This window comes from Monodon monoceros, unplaced genomic scaffold (assembly GCF_005190385.1).
Source record: "Monodon monoceros isolate NGI ecotype Baffin Bay Population unplaced genomic scaffold, NGI_Narwhal_1 Super_Scaffold_9, whole genome shotgun sequence".
NCBI lineage: Eukaryota > Metazoa > Chordata > Mammalia > Artiodactyla > Monodontidae > Monodon > Monodon monoceros.
Genome location: NW_021703786.1, coordinates 39,949,648 through 39,965,681, shown reverse-complemented (window position 1 = coordinate 39,965,681; position 16,034 = coordinate 39,949,648). Strand labels below are relative to the sequence as shown.

General features: G+C 39.8%; 1 protein-coding gene across 1 annotated transcript in view; it reads left to right on the top strand.

The window, feature by feature from the left end:
- NCOR1 (nuclear receptor corepressor 1) overlaps positions 1–16,034 on the top strand; it is a 143,324-nt gene that overhangs the window by 5,852 nt on the left and 121,438 nt on the right. The window contains 1 exon segment of the mRNA XM_029210849.1: positions 14,922–15,099. Coding sequence (XP_029066682.1) covers positions 14,992–15,099 — 108 coding nt within the window. The 5' untranslated portion in view covers positions 14,922–14,991.

Here is a 16,034-nt window from a genome sequence, read left to right as displayed (position 1 = left end):
AACTTGATAGTGAGTAGTTTTTGGAAATAAAAAAACAGGTAGAAATTCACCAGTGTCAGTGAGATAAAATGTCTGTTATTAGTGAATTATTATTTTTGTTTGTTTTTGATTTGTTTTGTTTTTGGCAGTACAAGGGCCTCTCACTGTTGTGGCCTCTCCTGTTGCAGAGCGCAGGCTCTAGACGCGCAGGCTCAGCGGCCATGGCTCACGGGCCCAGCCGCTCCGTGGCATGTGGGATCTTCCCGGACCGGGGCACGAACCCGTGTCCCCTGCATCGGCAGGCGGACTCTCAACCACTGTGCCACCAGGGAAGCCCTGTTATCAGTGAATTATTAAAGCATTTCTTTAAAAAAGTATTTCTCTCAGTTTACTGGGATTTTTGGGAGAAAGAGAAAGTAAGCACAGAATCAGTTCATCTCAGATTATTTGTATTTCAGGTAATATTAGAACAAAAATGTGTTAATTTATATATGCAGGGAACTTTGGAGTTCAGTGCTAGGGAAAAAATGTGAATTAGGAATAGTTGGTTTATAGGATTATTATAAAATCCCTTTGGAGGGATCCCTTTGAAAGAATAGTACTTGATTAGTTTTATATCAAAAATTAAATTTTTGAGTAGCTTAGTCCGGAACAAAGAAGAGGAAAGTTAAGATTACCAAATGATTTTGATCCCCGCCCCCCGCCGGCAGTTTCTACTTGAGGAATAAAGTTTGGAGTGTTTTTCTGTTTTTTTCCTTCGTTACACATAAACTGAAATTAAACCAGAATAAATTGAGGTTACTTTTTTTTAGGAAAATTTGACTAAGTTGTTAGGAGGGCCATAACCTTTATGGTTACAGATTGCCTCCCCCCCCCCATACTTTATTTAACTGATAGGCTCTTTTCTTGACATTTTTGTTGTCATACACAGTTTAGCATCAGAGTAATCTGTTTTCGGCAGTTCATTTCCCTTGGCAATAGCACAGGGATTTGTATAATTTTGAAATGTTTTAAGTAGTAATCATCATGCCTTTGAACTCCTGTTCAAAGACATTTAACTTTGTATTACTTTTGATTAAGTTCTTTTAATTCAGTTTTGAATAACGATAACTTTTAAGTATTTGGAATAAAATCAAAACTTGTGCTTTCTAGGAGTTACAGCCTAAAATATACACAGTGTAAATATACCAGAAGTAGGGAATGTGTAGTCCATTAACTGAGTGTGTGAGTGTGTTTGTGTGTGAGTGTGAGAGAATAGGAGGAGCGAAGGGGGGAGGGCATCAACTGAGCAGGAGGGGAGGGTGGAGGAAGTTACTCCCTATTTACACAAAACCATTTTAATGAGTGAAGGGGGATATGTTAGTTTGAAATCTTTACTTGTCTTTTATTTATTATAAGTAATGCATTATTTTACGGAAGTACAATATGGAAGTATATAAAGAAATTGAAGCACCACTTCCTAGATGTAACTTGCTAAGTGTTGTGTATTCGTTCAGGTTTTTTTTTTTTTCTTCTGTGTGTATGTAATTTTCTGTATTATGGGACCATGATATGCTGTTCTTGTGTATACTGCTGTTCCATGTTGGTATTTTTAGAGCTACTTCTATCATTAACAGTTACATAGTATTCCACTTATAAAAAGAAAACACTATAATTTGTTTAATTAGTTTCCGGCCAGTACTGTTTTGTCAGAAAAACAAAGCTGTAGTGAATTATTTGTGTGTGTGTGTGTGTGTGTATATGTATTTATTTTGTATATTTATGCAAGCAGCTTTGTAGCATAGATTTCTGAAGTAGTGTTGCAGATATATGAATAGTGTAGATCTGGATGGATATTGTCACAGTGTATGGGTATGCCCCAGACCCTGGCCAGTACTGGATATTGCGCATTAAAGCATTTTGCCAATTTAAGAAGTGGAAAAAGGGACTTCCCTGGTGGCACAGTGGTTAAGAATCTGCCTGCCAGTGCAGGGGACACGGGTTTGATCCCTGGACCAGGAAGATCCCACATGCCGGGGAGCAGCTAAGCCCGTGCGCCACAACTACTGAGCCTGTGCTTTGGAGCCCGTGAGCCCCAATTACTGAAGCCCGAGCGCCTAGAGCCCATGCTCCGCAACAAGAGAAGTCACCGCAATGAGAAGACCGCGTACTGCAACGAAGAGTAGCCCGCGATCGCCGCAACTAGAGAAAGCCCACGCACAGCAGTGAAGACCCAATACGGCCAAAAAATAAATTAATTTAAACAATGGAAAAAAAAAAGTGATTCTGATTGACCTTTATCAATCACTACTGACGCTGAACATTTTTTAATGAAGGGAGTTGTATTTCTTTTAGAAATTATCTACTTTTGTTCTTTGGTTATTTTTTGATGGGATTGGTGTTTTTCAGGTTGATTTGAAGAGCTGTTTACATATTAGGGTATTCACTTTTTACGTATGTGCACATCCCCCTACCCCCCAGCTGTTCTTTTGTAGTATTATGTAGTCAGATATATCCAGCTGGGACTGTGCTGGCTATGTGACCTTGGGCAGATTACTTAACCTCTCTAAGCCTTAATTTCCTTATTTGTAGAATGGAAATAGAGATAATGTAAATAACATTTAGCATAGTGGCTGGCACACGGTAAGTAAAAATTCTAAATGTTAGCTGTTTTCATTATTGGTCTATATATGGCTTCTGAGTTTCATGCTCTGCTTAGACCTTCCTTAGTCTAAAATTTAAAATATTCATCCATCTATTAAACTGAAAAAGCAAAGTGAGGAATATTAAGTATAGTATGCTACTGCTTGTTTTAAAGAGGAAAAATAATGTGTACATATTCCCTTTTATATCAGAATATTTCTGAAACAAAACCTAAGAAACTGGTATTCCTTGTTGCTTGCTGTAGGATGGAGAACTGAGAGGCACATGAGTGAGAGACTTGATTGTATACCTTGACTGTATTTTTTTTTTTTTTTTTTTTTTTTTTTGGGCTGCGTTGGGTCTTTGTTGCTGTGTGCAGGCTTTCTCTAGCTTCTGAGATTGGGGGCTACTCTTCGTTGCGGTGTGCTGGCTTTTCATTGCGGTGGCTTCTCTTGTTGCGGAGCATGGGCTCTAGGCGCATGGGCTTCAGTAGTTGTGGCACGCGGGTTCAGTAGTTGTGGCTCACAGGCTCAAGAGTGCAGGCTCAGTAGTTGTGGTGCATGGGCTTAGTTGCTCTGCCGCATGTGGGATCTTACTGGACCAGGGCTCGAAGCCGTGTCCCCTGCGTTGGCAGACGGATTCTTAACTACTGTGCCCCCAGGGAAGTCCCTTGATTGTATTTTTAAAACAAAGAAGTCTTTAGATTTTAATTTTTTATTTTATTATTATTATTATTTTTTGCTTTGCCTTCCTTTCTTTTCCTTTTTTTAAACTTCTAATTTTTGGGGTCCATCTGGAATTAATTTCTAGTATAGGACATGAGATAGACATATATTTTGGGGTGATAGAGGTGTGTATGTTTTTTCCCCTGAAATAACCAGTTGTGTCAGCACCATTTGGTGAATAATCCAGCCTTTGCCCCAGTTACCAGATTTGCACCTTTTATCAGTTTACTAAATATGTTTGGAACTGTTTTTAATCTGTTATGTTTTCTTGATATATGTTATTGTATTCTTTAAATTACTGTTGTTGTATAATTTTAATACTAGTAGGGTTAGTCATCTGTTCATTACTCTTTTTTTTTTTTTTTCAGACTTTGGCAATTCTGGTCTATGTATTCTTCTGGATGAACTTTAGAATCATTCTGTGAGGTTCAAAAAGAAATCTTGCTGAGATTTTTATGGGGAATACTGAATAGTGATTGGCAATATTGAATTCATAGGTTAATTTTAGGAAAATTGACACCTTTGTGTACTTCCTATCCTGTTTTTCAAACAGACTTTTATGTTCTTCAGTAGATTTTCAGACTTTCCTTCAAATAAGTTCTGCACATTTCTTGTTTCTTTTGTCTAACAAATACAGTAGGGAATCAAACAGGAAGTTTATACTCTAGTGGGGAAGCCAGTTTAAGTAAAACAAACGAGTGCATTTCACATTATGAATAATCTATAGAAGAACAAAAAGGGTAACTGGAGGGTGGCTGGGAAAGGCCCTTATGAGAAGATGGCATTTGAACTGAGACCTAATTTTGAGGAGTCCTTGGCCCCAAGGGTGAGCCAGGAAGAGCATTCCAGGCAGAGAGTAAAGAAGGACAAAGGCCTGAGTCAAGGAAGGACCTGGCCCTGGGTGAGGGAGCTGGAAGGAAGCTCCTTGTGGCCTCCTGAGCAGTTGTGGGGGCGGGTGGGAGCCCCTGGGCCACAGTGAGGAGTTCAGATTCTGTTTGAAGAGCGTGGCAGCTCCGGAGGAGTCTTGAGCAGAAGAGTGATGTGTTCTGATTTATGGTTTAAAAAACATTTGGCTTTTTGAGTGGAGAAAGTATTGAAGTGGGAAGTCCAATTAGGAGTTTCTTGCAACAAGAGATGAGGACGGGGCGGGGGGGGGGGGTAGTCAAGATGGAGAAGCATGGGAGGCTTGGGGGCGGGGCATGGAAGGAAGGCTAGGACTTGCTGTTGGAATGGGTGTGTTGAGAGCTAAGAACTCTTAGGTGCTGGGGAGGCCGTGTGTGCAAAGAAGAGATGGTCCCTGCCCTCAGAGGTCTCTGATGGTTTTGTTTATTATTATTGTATAGAATTCAGTACCTTTTAAGTCAGTTGCTTTTCTTCTACTTTATTTTGGTATATACCTTAGAAGTAGAGTATGTTCATTAGCCTTGTTTTATTTTGCTTCCTAATCTTTAGCAGTCTCTCTCAGCAGGTCAAAGGGGAGGCAGCAAAACATGATCTTTAAGATAGCTCTGAGCTAAAAAAATTACCTTGTAGAAGTTACTTAGCCTCTCCAGTGCCTTACTTAGGGGTAATAGTGGAACTAGTGTTTTAGGTGAGCTCATGCACACCAGGCTCTTAGTACACTGCTGGGGATGTAGCAAAGGCTCAATAAATGGTGACTTTTTGTTATTCTCCTTAGGTATTGTCATGTCTATTAATCCCAAGCATCCAAAGTTAAAATTTTTCTGATCTCAATACCGTGTTCTTTGTGTTGATGGAGGAGAGGGTTGGTAAATAGTTGTCCTTTTTTTTTTTTTTTTAAGTCTTTATTGAATTTGTTTCAGTATTGCCTCTGTTTCATGCTTTGGTTTTTTGGCTGCGAGGCATGTGGGACCCCAGCTCCCCGACCAGGGATCAGACCCGCACCCCCCCCCCCCCGCACTGGAAGGCAAAGTCCCAACCACTGGACCGCCAGGGTGGTCCCAATAGTTGTCCATTTTCACTTTGAAATATATTCATTCTTATAGCTGGAGTGAATATTGCTCAATTTAGAGAACTAGGTCAGTACAGTGCCGCTGTGCCACAGGGTTCTCAGTCATATGCCTGCTGCCGTCTGCCTGCTGCTGCTGTCTTTGGAAACTTCGCCTTTCTCACCTTAGGTAGGGATAGCGTAGTGTTGTTTTCACTCAAGAATTACTTATTGAATGTCTGCATTCTTAGATTAATGAAATGATTATGCCCATATTAATGTGTTCCTTTCACTGTCATACTTTATCGGGGGTAGGGTAGTCTAAAATGTTTTTTTCTTTAGCTCCCCTTTATCTGTCTTCTAAGTGAGATGTCATTATGTCAAAAGAGGCCACAAATAAAACACCTTGTTAATGACATTCCCCCAGAGTAACTCCTCCCCGCCCCGCAAAGGGAAGAATGCTTTAGATTATTTTACAGGAGAAATTCTGTTCCAGTTTAGCACCACTCTGATCTCATACAAATTACAGAATTCACTTGGATGGTTCTAGCCTCTGTATCCTCTCCTGGAGTCTGGACCCCGAGATAGGCTCAGATGGGCTTTCTCCAAACCTTCGCCAACCCAGAGACTCTTAGGTGGTTGGGATATCCCAGGGGGTGGTCCTTAGCCTCTCCCTGTCTCCTGGGCTTTTGGAGTTGGACTAGAGCTGAACTGCTTTGTGAGAATTAATGAGACCCGATTTGCCTCAGTTTAGTATCCAGTGTTTGGCACCTGCAGTGTCATAGAGGCCATTCCCGTATGCCATACTTTTGTATCGAAAAGTATTATTTGATCATTTAAAAGAAAATTGAATTGTGTCCTTTTCCTGCTTTGGTGAAATGTGGATTTCACCTCTGTTGTGACCCTTGGTGGAGTCATTCTTGGTCATCTAAAGAGGCGTCTGTAGTCCTTCCACAGCGAAGTATATTTTTAGCTCTTTTTCCAAGACGGCTTAGGCCACCTTGAAAACCTATCCAAGCACATTTTGATTATGCAGAGATTGTAGGCCAAAAGCCAGGAGTTCCTGGGGAGAAAGGATTTGTTTTTTTTTGTTTTATTGGTGTTTTTTTTTTTAGGATTGCATTTGAAATATTGTTTTGCAAGATAAGTTTCCTGTTGAGTAAATTTGTGTGTGAGTATGTGTGTCTTTATTACGTTAATATGGGAAGATTCAAAGAGAAATTTAAATAGACTGACTTCATTTTACTGTATTTTATTACCTGTTTGCAAAACGTTGGAGGCTAGTTCTGAGTTTATCTCCAAAATTCAGATAAAATGTGTGCTCGTCACTTACAACAATGACATCTGGTTTTAGTATATTATTTTCATCCTAGAATACAATTATATATGTTTATGATATGAGGTTGTTGCACATAAAACCTTGACCAGGTTTCTTAAACATTTCACAGAATTTTTATAGTCCATGAGTCAAGCATGTAACTGTGAGTTAATGAGTTTTGGAGCTATGAACTGAACTTAAAATTGGAAACTGCCATTTAAGGTTTTCCCTTCCCCTTCAGCCTCCACTTTAAACCGATTCTTTTACTTCAGTTGTTTTCAAACTGTCAAGTGTTCTGTGGAGGTGTCTTGGTGAGCCAGGACTGGAGTGAGGGTCCGAGGCAGGACGGGAATGGGGAGGGGGCTGAAAAGACAGATTTAGGTTCCGCGTTCTCCCTGAATCAGAGTATTTCTTCTTTGTGTATTTTATACATTTGGCTTCCATGTAAGATGTTTGAGGAAAGAAAGAGAGCTGGTTAAACAAAGGTCTGAACTGTTGTGTTGTGTCTCGTGGGTAAGTTTTTTTTTTTTTTTTTTTTTTCGGTACGCGGGCCTCTCACTGCTGTGGCCTCTCCCGTTGCGGAGCACTGGCTCCGGACGCGCAGGCTCAGCGGCCATGGCTCATGGGCCCAGCCGCTCCGCGGCATGTGGGATCTTCCCAGACCGGGGCACGAACTCGCGTCCTCTGCATCGGCAGGCGGACTCTCAACCACTGCGCCACCAGGGAAGCCCTAATCTCTAGTTTTGCTGATGTTTTGTTACCACCTGTGGTGGGCTGATAGTAACTAACTTTAATTTATTTTTAAGATAATTCAAATTAAACCACTAAAATCACATGAGGAAACTGGGACATCATGAAGGATTGGTTATGATAAAAGGGAAACACGGACAAATCATTTGACTTATATTTGAGTGACATTGAATGAACGTGATGAAATCAGGACTATCACTGCTGAAAATGAAAATAAAACAACCCGAAAACAACACTGTACTCTGTAGATCTCTCATCATGTAGGCCACTGATGGAAAAAAATTTGGATGACCTTGAGCTAAGATCTTTCCTTTTGCCTCTCCATTCCATTTATAGCTTTATTTACTTAGGATGTCTGAATTGGGAGGAGAGCTCAGAGACAGATCACCTAAGCATTTCTTAGGGGTGCAGATCAGAATTCCTTGGACAATGTATAAAATACTTGTGAACATTCATACAGTGAAATACATTACAGCAATAGAAAGAATGAAGAAGCTCTTTATGGACTCATGAAAACGATTGTCAAGATCTATTAAGATGTTAAGTAATAAAAGCAAGATATAGAACAGTATATTATCTACTCTGCTCCCATTTATGTAGGGAGGTGTGTGTGTGTGTGTGTGTGTGTGTGTGCTGTTTCTAAAGGATACTCCAGAAACTAGTAACTTTGGTTGCCTTTTGGGAGAACTGAGTAGAAGCTGGGGACAGGGTGAGAAGGAGATTTTTCCCTCTGTATTCTGTGGTACTTTGAGAAACTCTTAAACCTTACCTATAATATCTATTTCCAGAAACAAAAACAAACAAAGCCTTCCTCCGCCCACACACACGTTGACTTTTCCCCTTCCACTAGCAGGTGCAGGTGTGTAGGAAGGGAGTGCTGCCCAGGTGGTTTTTTTGTTTGTTTTGTTTTAATTAGTAGGAAGGAATGGTTTATTTTTATTCATTTATTTATTTTTAAAATTTATTTTATTTATTTATTTTTGGCTGTGTTGGGTCTCTGTTGCTTTGCGCAGGCTTTCTCTAGTTGCGGCGAGTGGTGGCTTCTCGTTGTGGAGCACGAGTCTAGGCGTGCGGGCTTCAGTAGTTGTGGCATGTGGGCTCAGTAGTTGTGGCTCGTGGGCTCTAGAGTGCAGGCTCAGTAGTGGCACACGGGCTTAGTTGCTCCACGACATGTGGGATCTTCCCGGACCAGGGCTTGAACCCATGTCTCCTGCCTTGGCAGGCGGATTCTTAACCACTGTGCCACCAGGGAAACCCCTTGGTGGTTTTGATGGGTGGTCTCACCGCACATCTCAGCCCCTCAGAGTAGCTCACTACCTGCTGAGAAAGCTGCACAGCATCACAGAGAACACTAGCTTCTCCCATTTTTGCCGCTGACAACTTTGTGACATAGAGAAATGATTGAATTTCTCTATGCTTCAGATTCCTGGTCTGTGAAAGCACTGTTAGTTGGGCCTTGTGGGGGAGCAGGCAGGAACCAGTCTGGGAGGCGTTGGCCCTCTTCTCACCCCTTCCCTGGCTGCTGCTGGGACAGCAGGAACAGTGCAGTGAGTAGTAGTAAGGATGGTAACATTTTAAAAGTTGCTTTCTCTTAAGTTTTCTTTTAAGGTTAGATTGAATGGCAGTTCTCTAGAAAATTTTATTTTCTAAGCCTAGCTGGGTAGGAGTTTGGATCAAGTTGGCGCACTGAATTTTGCTCTTCCCAAATCCCTTGAGATGATGAAAAAGAGAAAAGAAAACTTAAGCCGTGTGTCAATAATATATAGTATTGTTTTCTGTATTTCGAACATACGTATCATTCTACAAGTTGTTTTCACCAAGCTTTACTTTTTTTGAGGTTTATATGTATTGAAACATAGCTGTAGTTTATTCATTGTAACTGCTGTATAGTATTTTATCATACGAATATGGAATTTAAGCTGTCTTCACATTTGCCTATTGCACTGATGCAATAAATATCCTTTTGTGTGTACATGCGAGTTTCTCTAGGGTATATCCTGAAATTGCTGGGTTGTAATAAGAATGATTCGCATTTCAGATCGGTGTGGAAAGGCAGACATGTTTAGTAAGAGTTTTGTTTGGATAATTAACTATCAAGTAGTAAAGAAAATACATCTAGACCCCTACCTTACCATTCTCTAGAAAAAAAATTTAGATGATTAAGGAGCTAAATGTATTAAAAAACTTTAAGAAGTGTAAGAGGGGAAAGTAGAAGAATATTTGAAAATTTTAGGGTAGAGAAGGTCTTCAGAAAGACATAACAAGTTATGAATGCTGAAAGAAAATATTTGTAACATAAGGTCACACACCAGCAGAACCCCATGCAGTCTCCCCCACCCAGTCTCAGGCCTGGCCTCAGTCACCCTCTCCCTCACTCCCCCTCAGCATCCTTGCTTTGCCTTAGGGCTTCTCTAGTTTCTCTCCATGGAATGCTCTTGTCTTTTCAAGGCTTTGGCTCAAAAGTCATCTTAGAATATAATTTATTACCCAAACTGGGACCGTTTTGAGAAGGAAATGGAGCATAGTTAATAACTGCACTGGGATAGTAGTTGTAAATTGGGTCTGTTTCAGGAAATTGGGGCATACGGTCATCCTAGCTGAGATTGGCTTTCTACCTGCCAGACATGTCTCCCTTTCCCTTCTCCCATCCTGTTTTATTTATAGCACTTTATCATAGTATTTTGTGGTCACTTATTGTCTACGTCACCTCAAGATAAGATGCCAATCGTGGTCTCATTCTATGCCAGCATTTAGAGCTGTTGACACACAGTATATACTGTTCAGTAGATGTTAACTGAATACGTACATGATATTTCTGCCTTTGGCCTTGAAGTCTTGTGAAGATGTGATAGACACATGAAAAATAGAGAAGTAGTGGTATATACAAATCATACTTATATAAAACAAAATGTTCTCATTTATAAGAACTTTTTTTGTGGCATGTTCTAAGTAAAATTTTTCATTAGGTAAATTTCTTAAAAAACAATTTTCTAAGCTTGTGTATTGGATATTTAGGACAGTTCCTTGAGAAACATCCTCAGGCATTCATTTTTGGATATATCTGTATTGAATAACCAAATGAATTCCTAGAAGTGGAATTGCTGTGGTAGAGGATATGCATATTTTCAAGGCTGATGCTGTATAAATTGCCATTCTTTTTTAGAAAGCAATTTGTACCCATTTTACATACACACCAGTAATGTGTGAAACAGTACCTTTTTCTCTAAACCCTCACCAGACACTAAGCATTATTTTTTAATATTTTGCCAGTTTCTTTGTTTTACTTTTCTGTCATTATTGAAGTTGACTTCATTAATTTTATTTCCTTTGTTAATCTCATATTTCTGTCATGTCTTATATTTCTGTTGCGATCATTTTTTCTTATTGATTTGTAAGATACATATGTATATGTATATCAGAATTTTGCTGTTGTGCTTTTTCTGGTTTGCGGTTTGTGATTTTAGGGTGTCTTTGTTTTACAGAAAAATTTTTTTCTCAAAGATAACAATCTTGTTGTTTGTGCTTTTGGGGGTTGTGCTTAGGAGGGTGTCCTCTGTCCCTTGTTTGTATATGTGTTTCTGTTAGGTTTCTTGAAAGTCCTGCAAACGTTACCTGGTCTTTTGAAGGACCTCAGATTGGAAGTCAGTTTGGGAATATCAGTGTCCTTAATTTTCTTGCCTTATCCTAAGCGTCAAGGAACAAATTAAAGAGACAAAAAGCTTTCTGGAGAGAGATTTAGGACAGAAACCTAAGACTGGATGCAGTAACTCTCTAATACTGTATTTCAGCAAAAAGATGTCTTTGCTTATAAGATACTGTTATTTACCTCTAAGATTAAAGGAAAAGTACTACTCATGAAACCATAAAATGCTAGTGATTGTGGGATGGATATTGACTTCAGAGTTTTTAAGGTATGAACATGTGGGTATTAGAATTCGTGAACTATGGAATATGTCAACTTGGACTGCAGCACAGTTGTTTTTATTTATTTTTTAATAAATTTATTTATTCATTTAACTTTTGTCTGCATTGGGTCTTTGCTGCTGCACGCGGGCTTTCTCTAGTTGCAGTGAGTGGGGGGCTACTCTTTGTTGCGGGGCGCAGGCTTCTCATTGTGGTGGCTTCTCTTGTTGCAGAGCACAGGCTCTAGGCACGTGGGCTTCAGTAGTTGTGGCACGTGGGCTTCAGTAGTTGTGGCACACGGGCTTCAGTAGTTGTGGCTCGCAGGCTCTAGAGCGCAGGCTCAGTAGTTGTGGTGCACGGGCTTAGTTGCTCCGCGGCATGTGGGATCTTCCTGGCCCAGGGCTCGAACCCGTGTCTCCTGCATTGGCAGGCGGATTCTTAACCACTGTGCCACCAGGGAAGCCCCAGCACAGTTGTTTTTAAATCTTGTGGTTGCATTGTATAGTTTTTTGCTTGTTTGATTTTGGCTAGGTAATTTTTTTAAAAAAGCTTTATTGAGATATAATTTATGTACCTTAAAATTCATCCATTTACATTGTACAATTCAGTGGTTTTTAATATATTAGATATGTGCAGATACCACTACAGTCAATTTTAGAACATTTTCATCACCTCAAAAAGAAACCCCAATACAATGGAATATTATTCAACCTTAAAAAGGAAGGGAATTTTGATACATGCTAACACATGGATAAACCTTGAAGATTTCTGCTAAGTGAAATAAACCAGTCACAAAAGGACTGGTGACTCATATGATTCCACTTATATGAGGGCCTTAGAGCAGTCAAGTCCATAGAGACAGAAAGTAGAATGGTGGTTCCAGAGGCTGGGGGAGGGGATGGAGAGTTAGTGTTTACTGGGTGTAGAGGTTCTTTTGGGGAAGATGAAAATGCTCTGAAGATGGATGGCGTGATAGGTGCACAACAATGTAAATGTACATAATGCTACAGAAATGTACACTTAAAAATGGCTAAAATGGTGAATTTTATGTTCTGTGTATTTTACGACAGAGAACAACAAAAGAAACCACATACACTTTAGCCATCACCTACTATTCCTCCACCCCACCCCACCATCCCTAAGCGCCCACTAATCTACTTTCTGTCGCTATGGATTTGGCTGTTCTGGACTTTCATATGAAAGGAATCATTAGTCACTATGATTGGCTTCTTTTACTTAGCATATGTTTCAGAGTTTGTCTAAGCTGTAGCGTATATCAGTGCTTTGTTCTTTTTTGTGGCAGAATAATATTCCCTTGTATGAATATACCTGATTTTATCTATCTGTTCCTCTGTTGATGGACGTGACATTTGGATTGTTCAAGGTTTGTATAGTTATTTTGGGACTTAACTTGAGATCTCATGATTCTAAGATGTAAAAACCTACTCCACCTGTATTAAGCAAAGAGGACTTACTGTGAGACTATGTAGGCCGTTTAACAGGTATCCAAGGAGAAAGAAAGAAATACAGCACCTTCTCTGGGGGCTGATTCAAGGACTGTGAGCCTAGGCAGTTCCCAGTGTGTCTCGGAGGGCCTTTGAGGTCTCTGGGCTCCACTTCTCTCTGCTCCTGTTCTGGTCTGTGTCTGGACTGGCATCCTCTGCTCCCCTGTAACTTCTCTGGCACATGCTCTGGCTCACCTTGACTCCTACTTTGGCCACTTCGCAATAGCTAATGTTCTCAATTCAGATTCCTGGAGGGGGATCTGATTGGTACAACCCGGGTCCAGTAGAGTAGTTCACTTGACATAAACATCATGTCAAAGCCACACCTTAACAGGGCCAGAGTTTCTAGGAGTGCAGGGTAGAAGGAGTGCAGAGACCTGGTGTGACCTGCCTCTGCAGGGCACTCATGCTAGTCAGTCTGAAGATGGCCTGATTCTCTAGGCCAGTGGTCATCAAACTTTCTGGCTTCAAGACTCCTTTTATACTCTTAAAAATTATTTGGGACTCCAAAGAGCTTTTGCTTATGTGGGTTATATGTGTTGATATTTACCATATTAGATACTAAGATGGGGAAATTTAAAAGATATTTATTTAAAAATAATATAAACCCAAATCTTAACGTAAATAACATTTTAATAAGTATTTTCCAAAATATAACAAAAAATTTGATGAGAAGAGTGGTATTGTTTTACATTTTGGCAGACCTCTTCTGTATCTGAAAAGAAGGTAGCTTGTTCCTCATTTCTGCTTCAATCTTGCAATATGTTTTTTTATATATATAAATTTATTTTATTTACTTATTTTTGGCTGCTTTGGTTCTTCGTTGCTGTGCGCAGCTTTCTCTAGTTGCGGCAAGCAGGGGCCACTCTTCGGTGCGGTGCGTGGGCTTCTCATTGCGGTGGCTTCTATTGTTGAGGAGCATGGGCTTTAGGTGTGCGGGCTCAGTAGTTGTGGCTCGCGGCTCAGTAGTTGTGGCTCTCGGGCTCTAGAGTGCAGGCTCAGTAGTTGTGGCTCATGGGCTTAGTTGCTCCACGGCATGTGGGATCTTCCCGGACCAGGGTTCGAACTTGTGTCCCCTGCATTGGCAGGCGGATTCTTAACCACTGTGCCACCAGGGGAAGCCCCAGTATGTTGTTTTGATGGACGTTTATGAAGAAAAGCTAACCTCAGGTAGACATGTATTTAGAAAAGGGAGGGGGTATTTTAATAGCCTTTTAACATAATTGTGGATATTCTTTGATATCACACCCAAACCAGACAAATGGTAAATTTTTAAAGGTTAGTTACTGTGTAGAATCTGAAACCATATTAGTAAACCTTTCATATTCTGTCACATTAAACATTTATTGGTTTGTCTTGCGCCTATTTATTTAACTGTTGTAAAATGTTTTGTATTTTAAATAAATATTTCATTTACGCCTTATTTTGTAATTCTGTATTGGTCATTTGGAAAATATTGATTCATTGAGTTATGCAGATCTTCAAATTTCATTATGTAATATCACACTTGTTAATACCACCACCAGTCTTGCCAGAAAAATCTTTAAATGTGGGGAAGCCGTCAGGCTCATGGTGACAGATGGAAGTTTTTCCAAAATCCTCATTTTCAAAAAAAATTTGGCAGTTGTTTTTCTTGAAGTGATAGGCTCACTTTGTTCTTCCTTGAAAGCTTTTCTATCCCTAATGCCTTCTTAGGCTGTCATTTTGGGGCAGAATTATTTAATAAAGACAATATTTCCTCTGCACAAATGCTTACCTTATAAATACTCTTGAATCCTTTTAACAGTTGACTTTTTCACAACCCCCAAATTTACAGCCATAGATTTTTGTTTTTGTAATATGTAATATTTGTGTTTCAGATATTTACTGAAAGAAGGATGTTTACTGAGCAGTTGCTATGTGCTGGCTCCTGAGCTAAGATTTTATGTGTGTTCACTTTATGTAGGTACTGGTATTATTTGTGATATGTTAAAGAAACTTTTTTAAGTATAGAGGAAAAGACCCATTGATGTTTTTAAAGCCCCAGTAACTTCTATTATATTAAGTAAGTAATATGAGAGAAAGCTTTTACTGATAATAGTGGTTTTGTTCATGTAGCTATGGTTGTGTTATTGGAAGCACACCTGGTGCTTTAGTACTTATCAATTCTTTTCTTTCCCCATCCTGTTTAGGTGATTTCCTAGAAGCATGATTGTTTGTTGCACTTGATCTCACCACCTGGTGAGGACTTCTTTACTGATAATGTCAAGTTCAGGTTATCCTCCCAACCAAGGAGCATTCAGCACAGAGCAAAGTCGTTATCCTCCCCACTCTGTTCAGTACACCTTTCCCAGCACCCGTCACCAGCAGGTAAGGAACAGCTATTGTGCAAGTTGCATACGTATTTTGTGTTTTTCTTTACTTTTCCCATTTAATACATTTGTTGGTCAGAAACCAAATACAATTATATATATATAATTGTTATATATATTTTTTAATGGCAAGAACCATTCTCAAAGGTGGGGGACCAAAGGTTAGGGATTAATTATATTTATCTTCTTATTGTGACTTTATGCCAGATTTCAGGAGGTGAACATGTCTCTGCTTCTGATTGTAGGAGTTGTTGATGGATAGAGAAGAATCAATAGCCTAGAGTTTCTAAGTTAAGACCTCTGTTTATGCGCCAGGTTCTGGTTGAGTATTAAGCTGGCCGGATGACTTGGCCTCTCTTGAGTGAGGGCCAGGTCCTGTACTAAGGTTTTCTGTATGTGTGTTTACTCTATATAGCTACTGGTATTATTTGTGATATATTAAAGAACCTCTGCCTTGAGAGATTTGATGGTAGGAAGATGAGTTTGCATGATTGTTTTACCTTGTGAAAAATAAAATAGGTGAAACTATCAGCTTAGAGTGTGCCAGGGACGGGGGTGTAAGAGGTTTGAAGAAAAGAGAAGGGAAGGGATGAAATGGTCATTTTGGAGAACAAAAAACACACTTACCAGCAAATATAGTTGAGTACTACTGGGTACTACCGAGGACTCCTTTAAAGCATGGTCATGATTACAAAGTGAGAAGGGACATCCTTACCTTGTTTCTGTTTAGGGGAACGTTCAGTCTTTCACTATTAAGTATAATATTAGTCGCATTTTTTTGTAGATGTCCTTTTTTGGTTGAAGAAGTCACTTTCTGCTGCTAGATTGAGGATTCTTACATGGTTAGGTGCTGAGTTTTGGTTGTGTGTCCTTCCCGCCCCAGTGCTATTCATCTGATTACTGATTTCCTAGATTATTGTTGCTGCTGCTTTT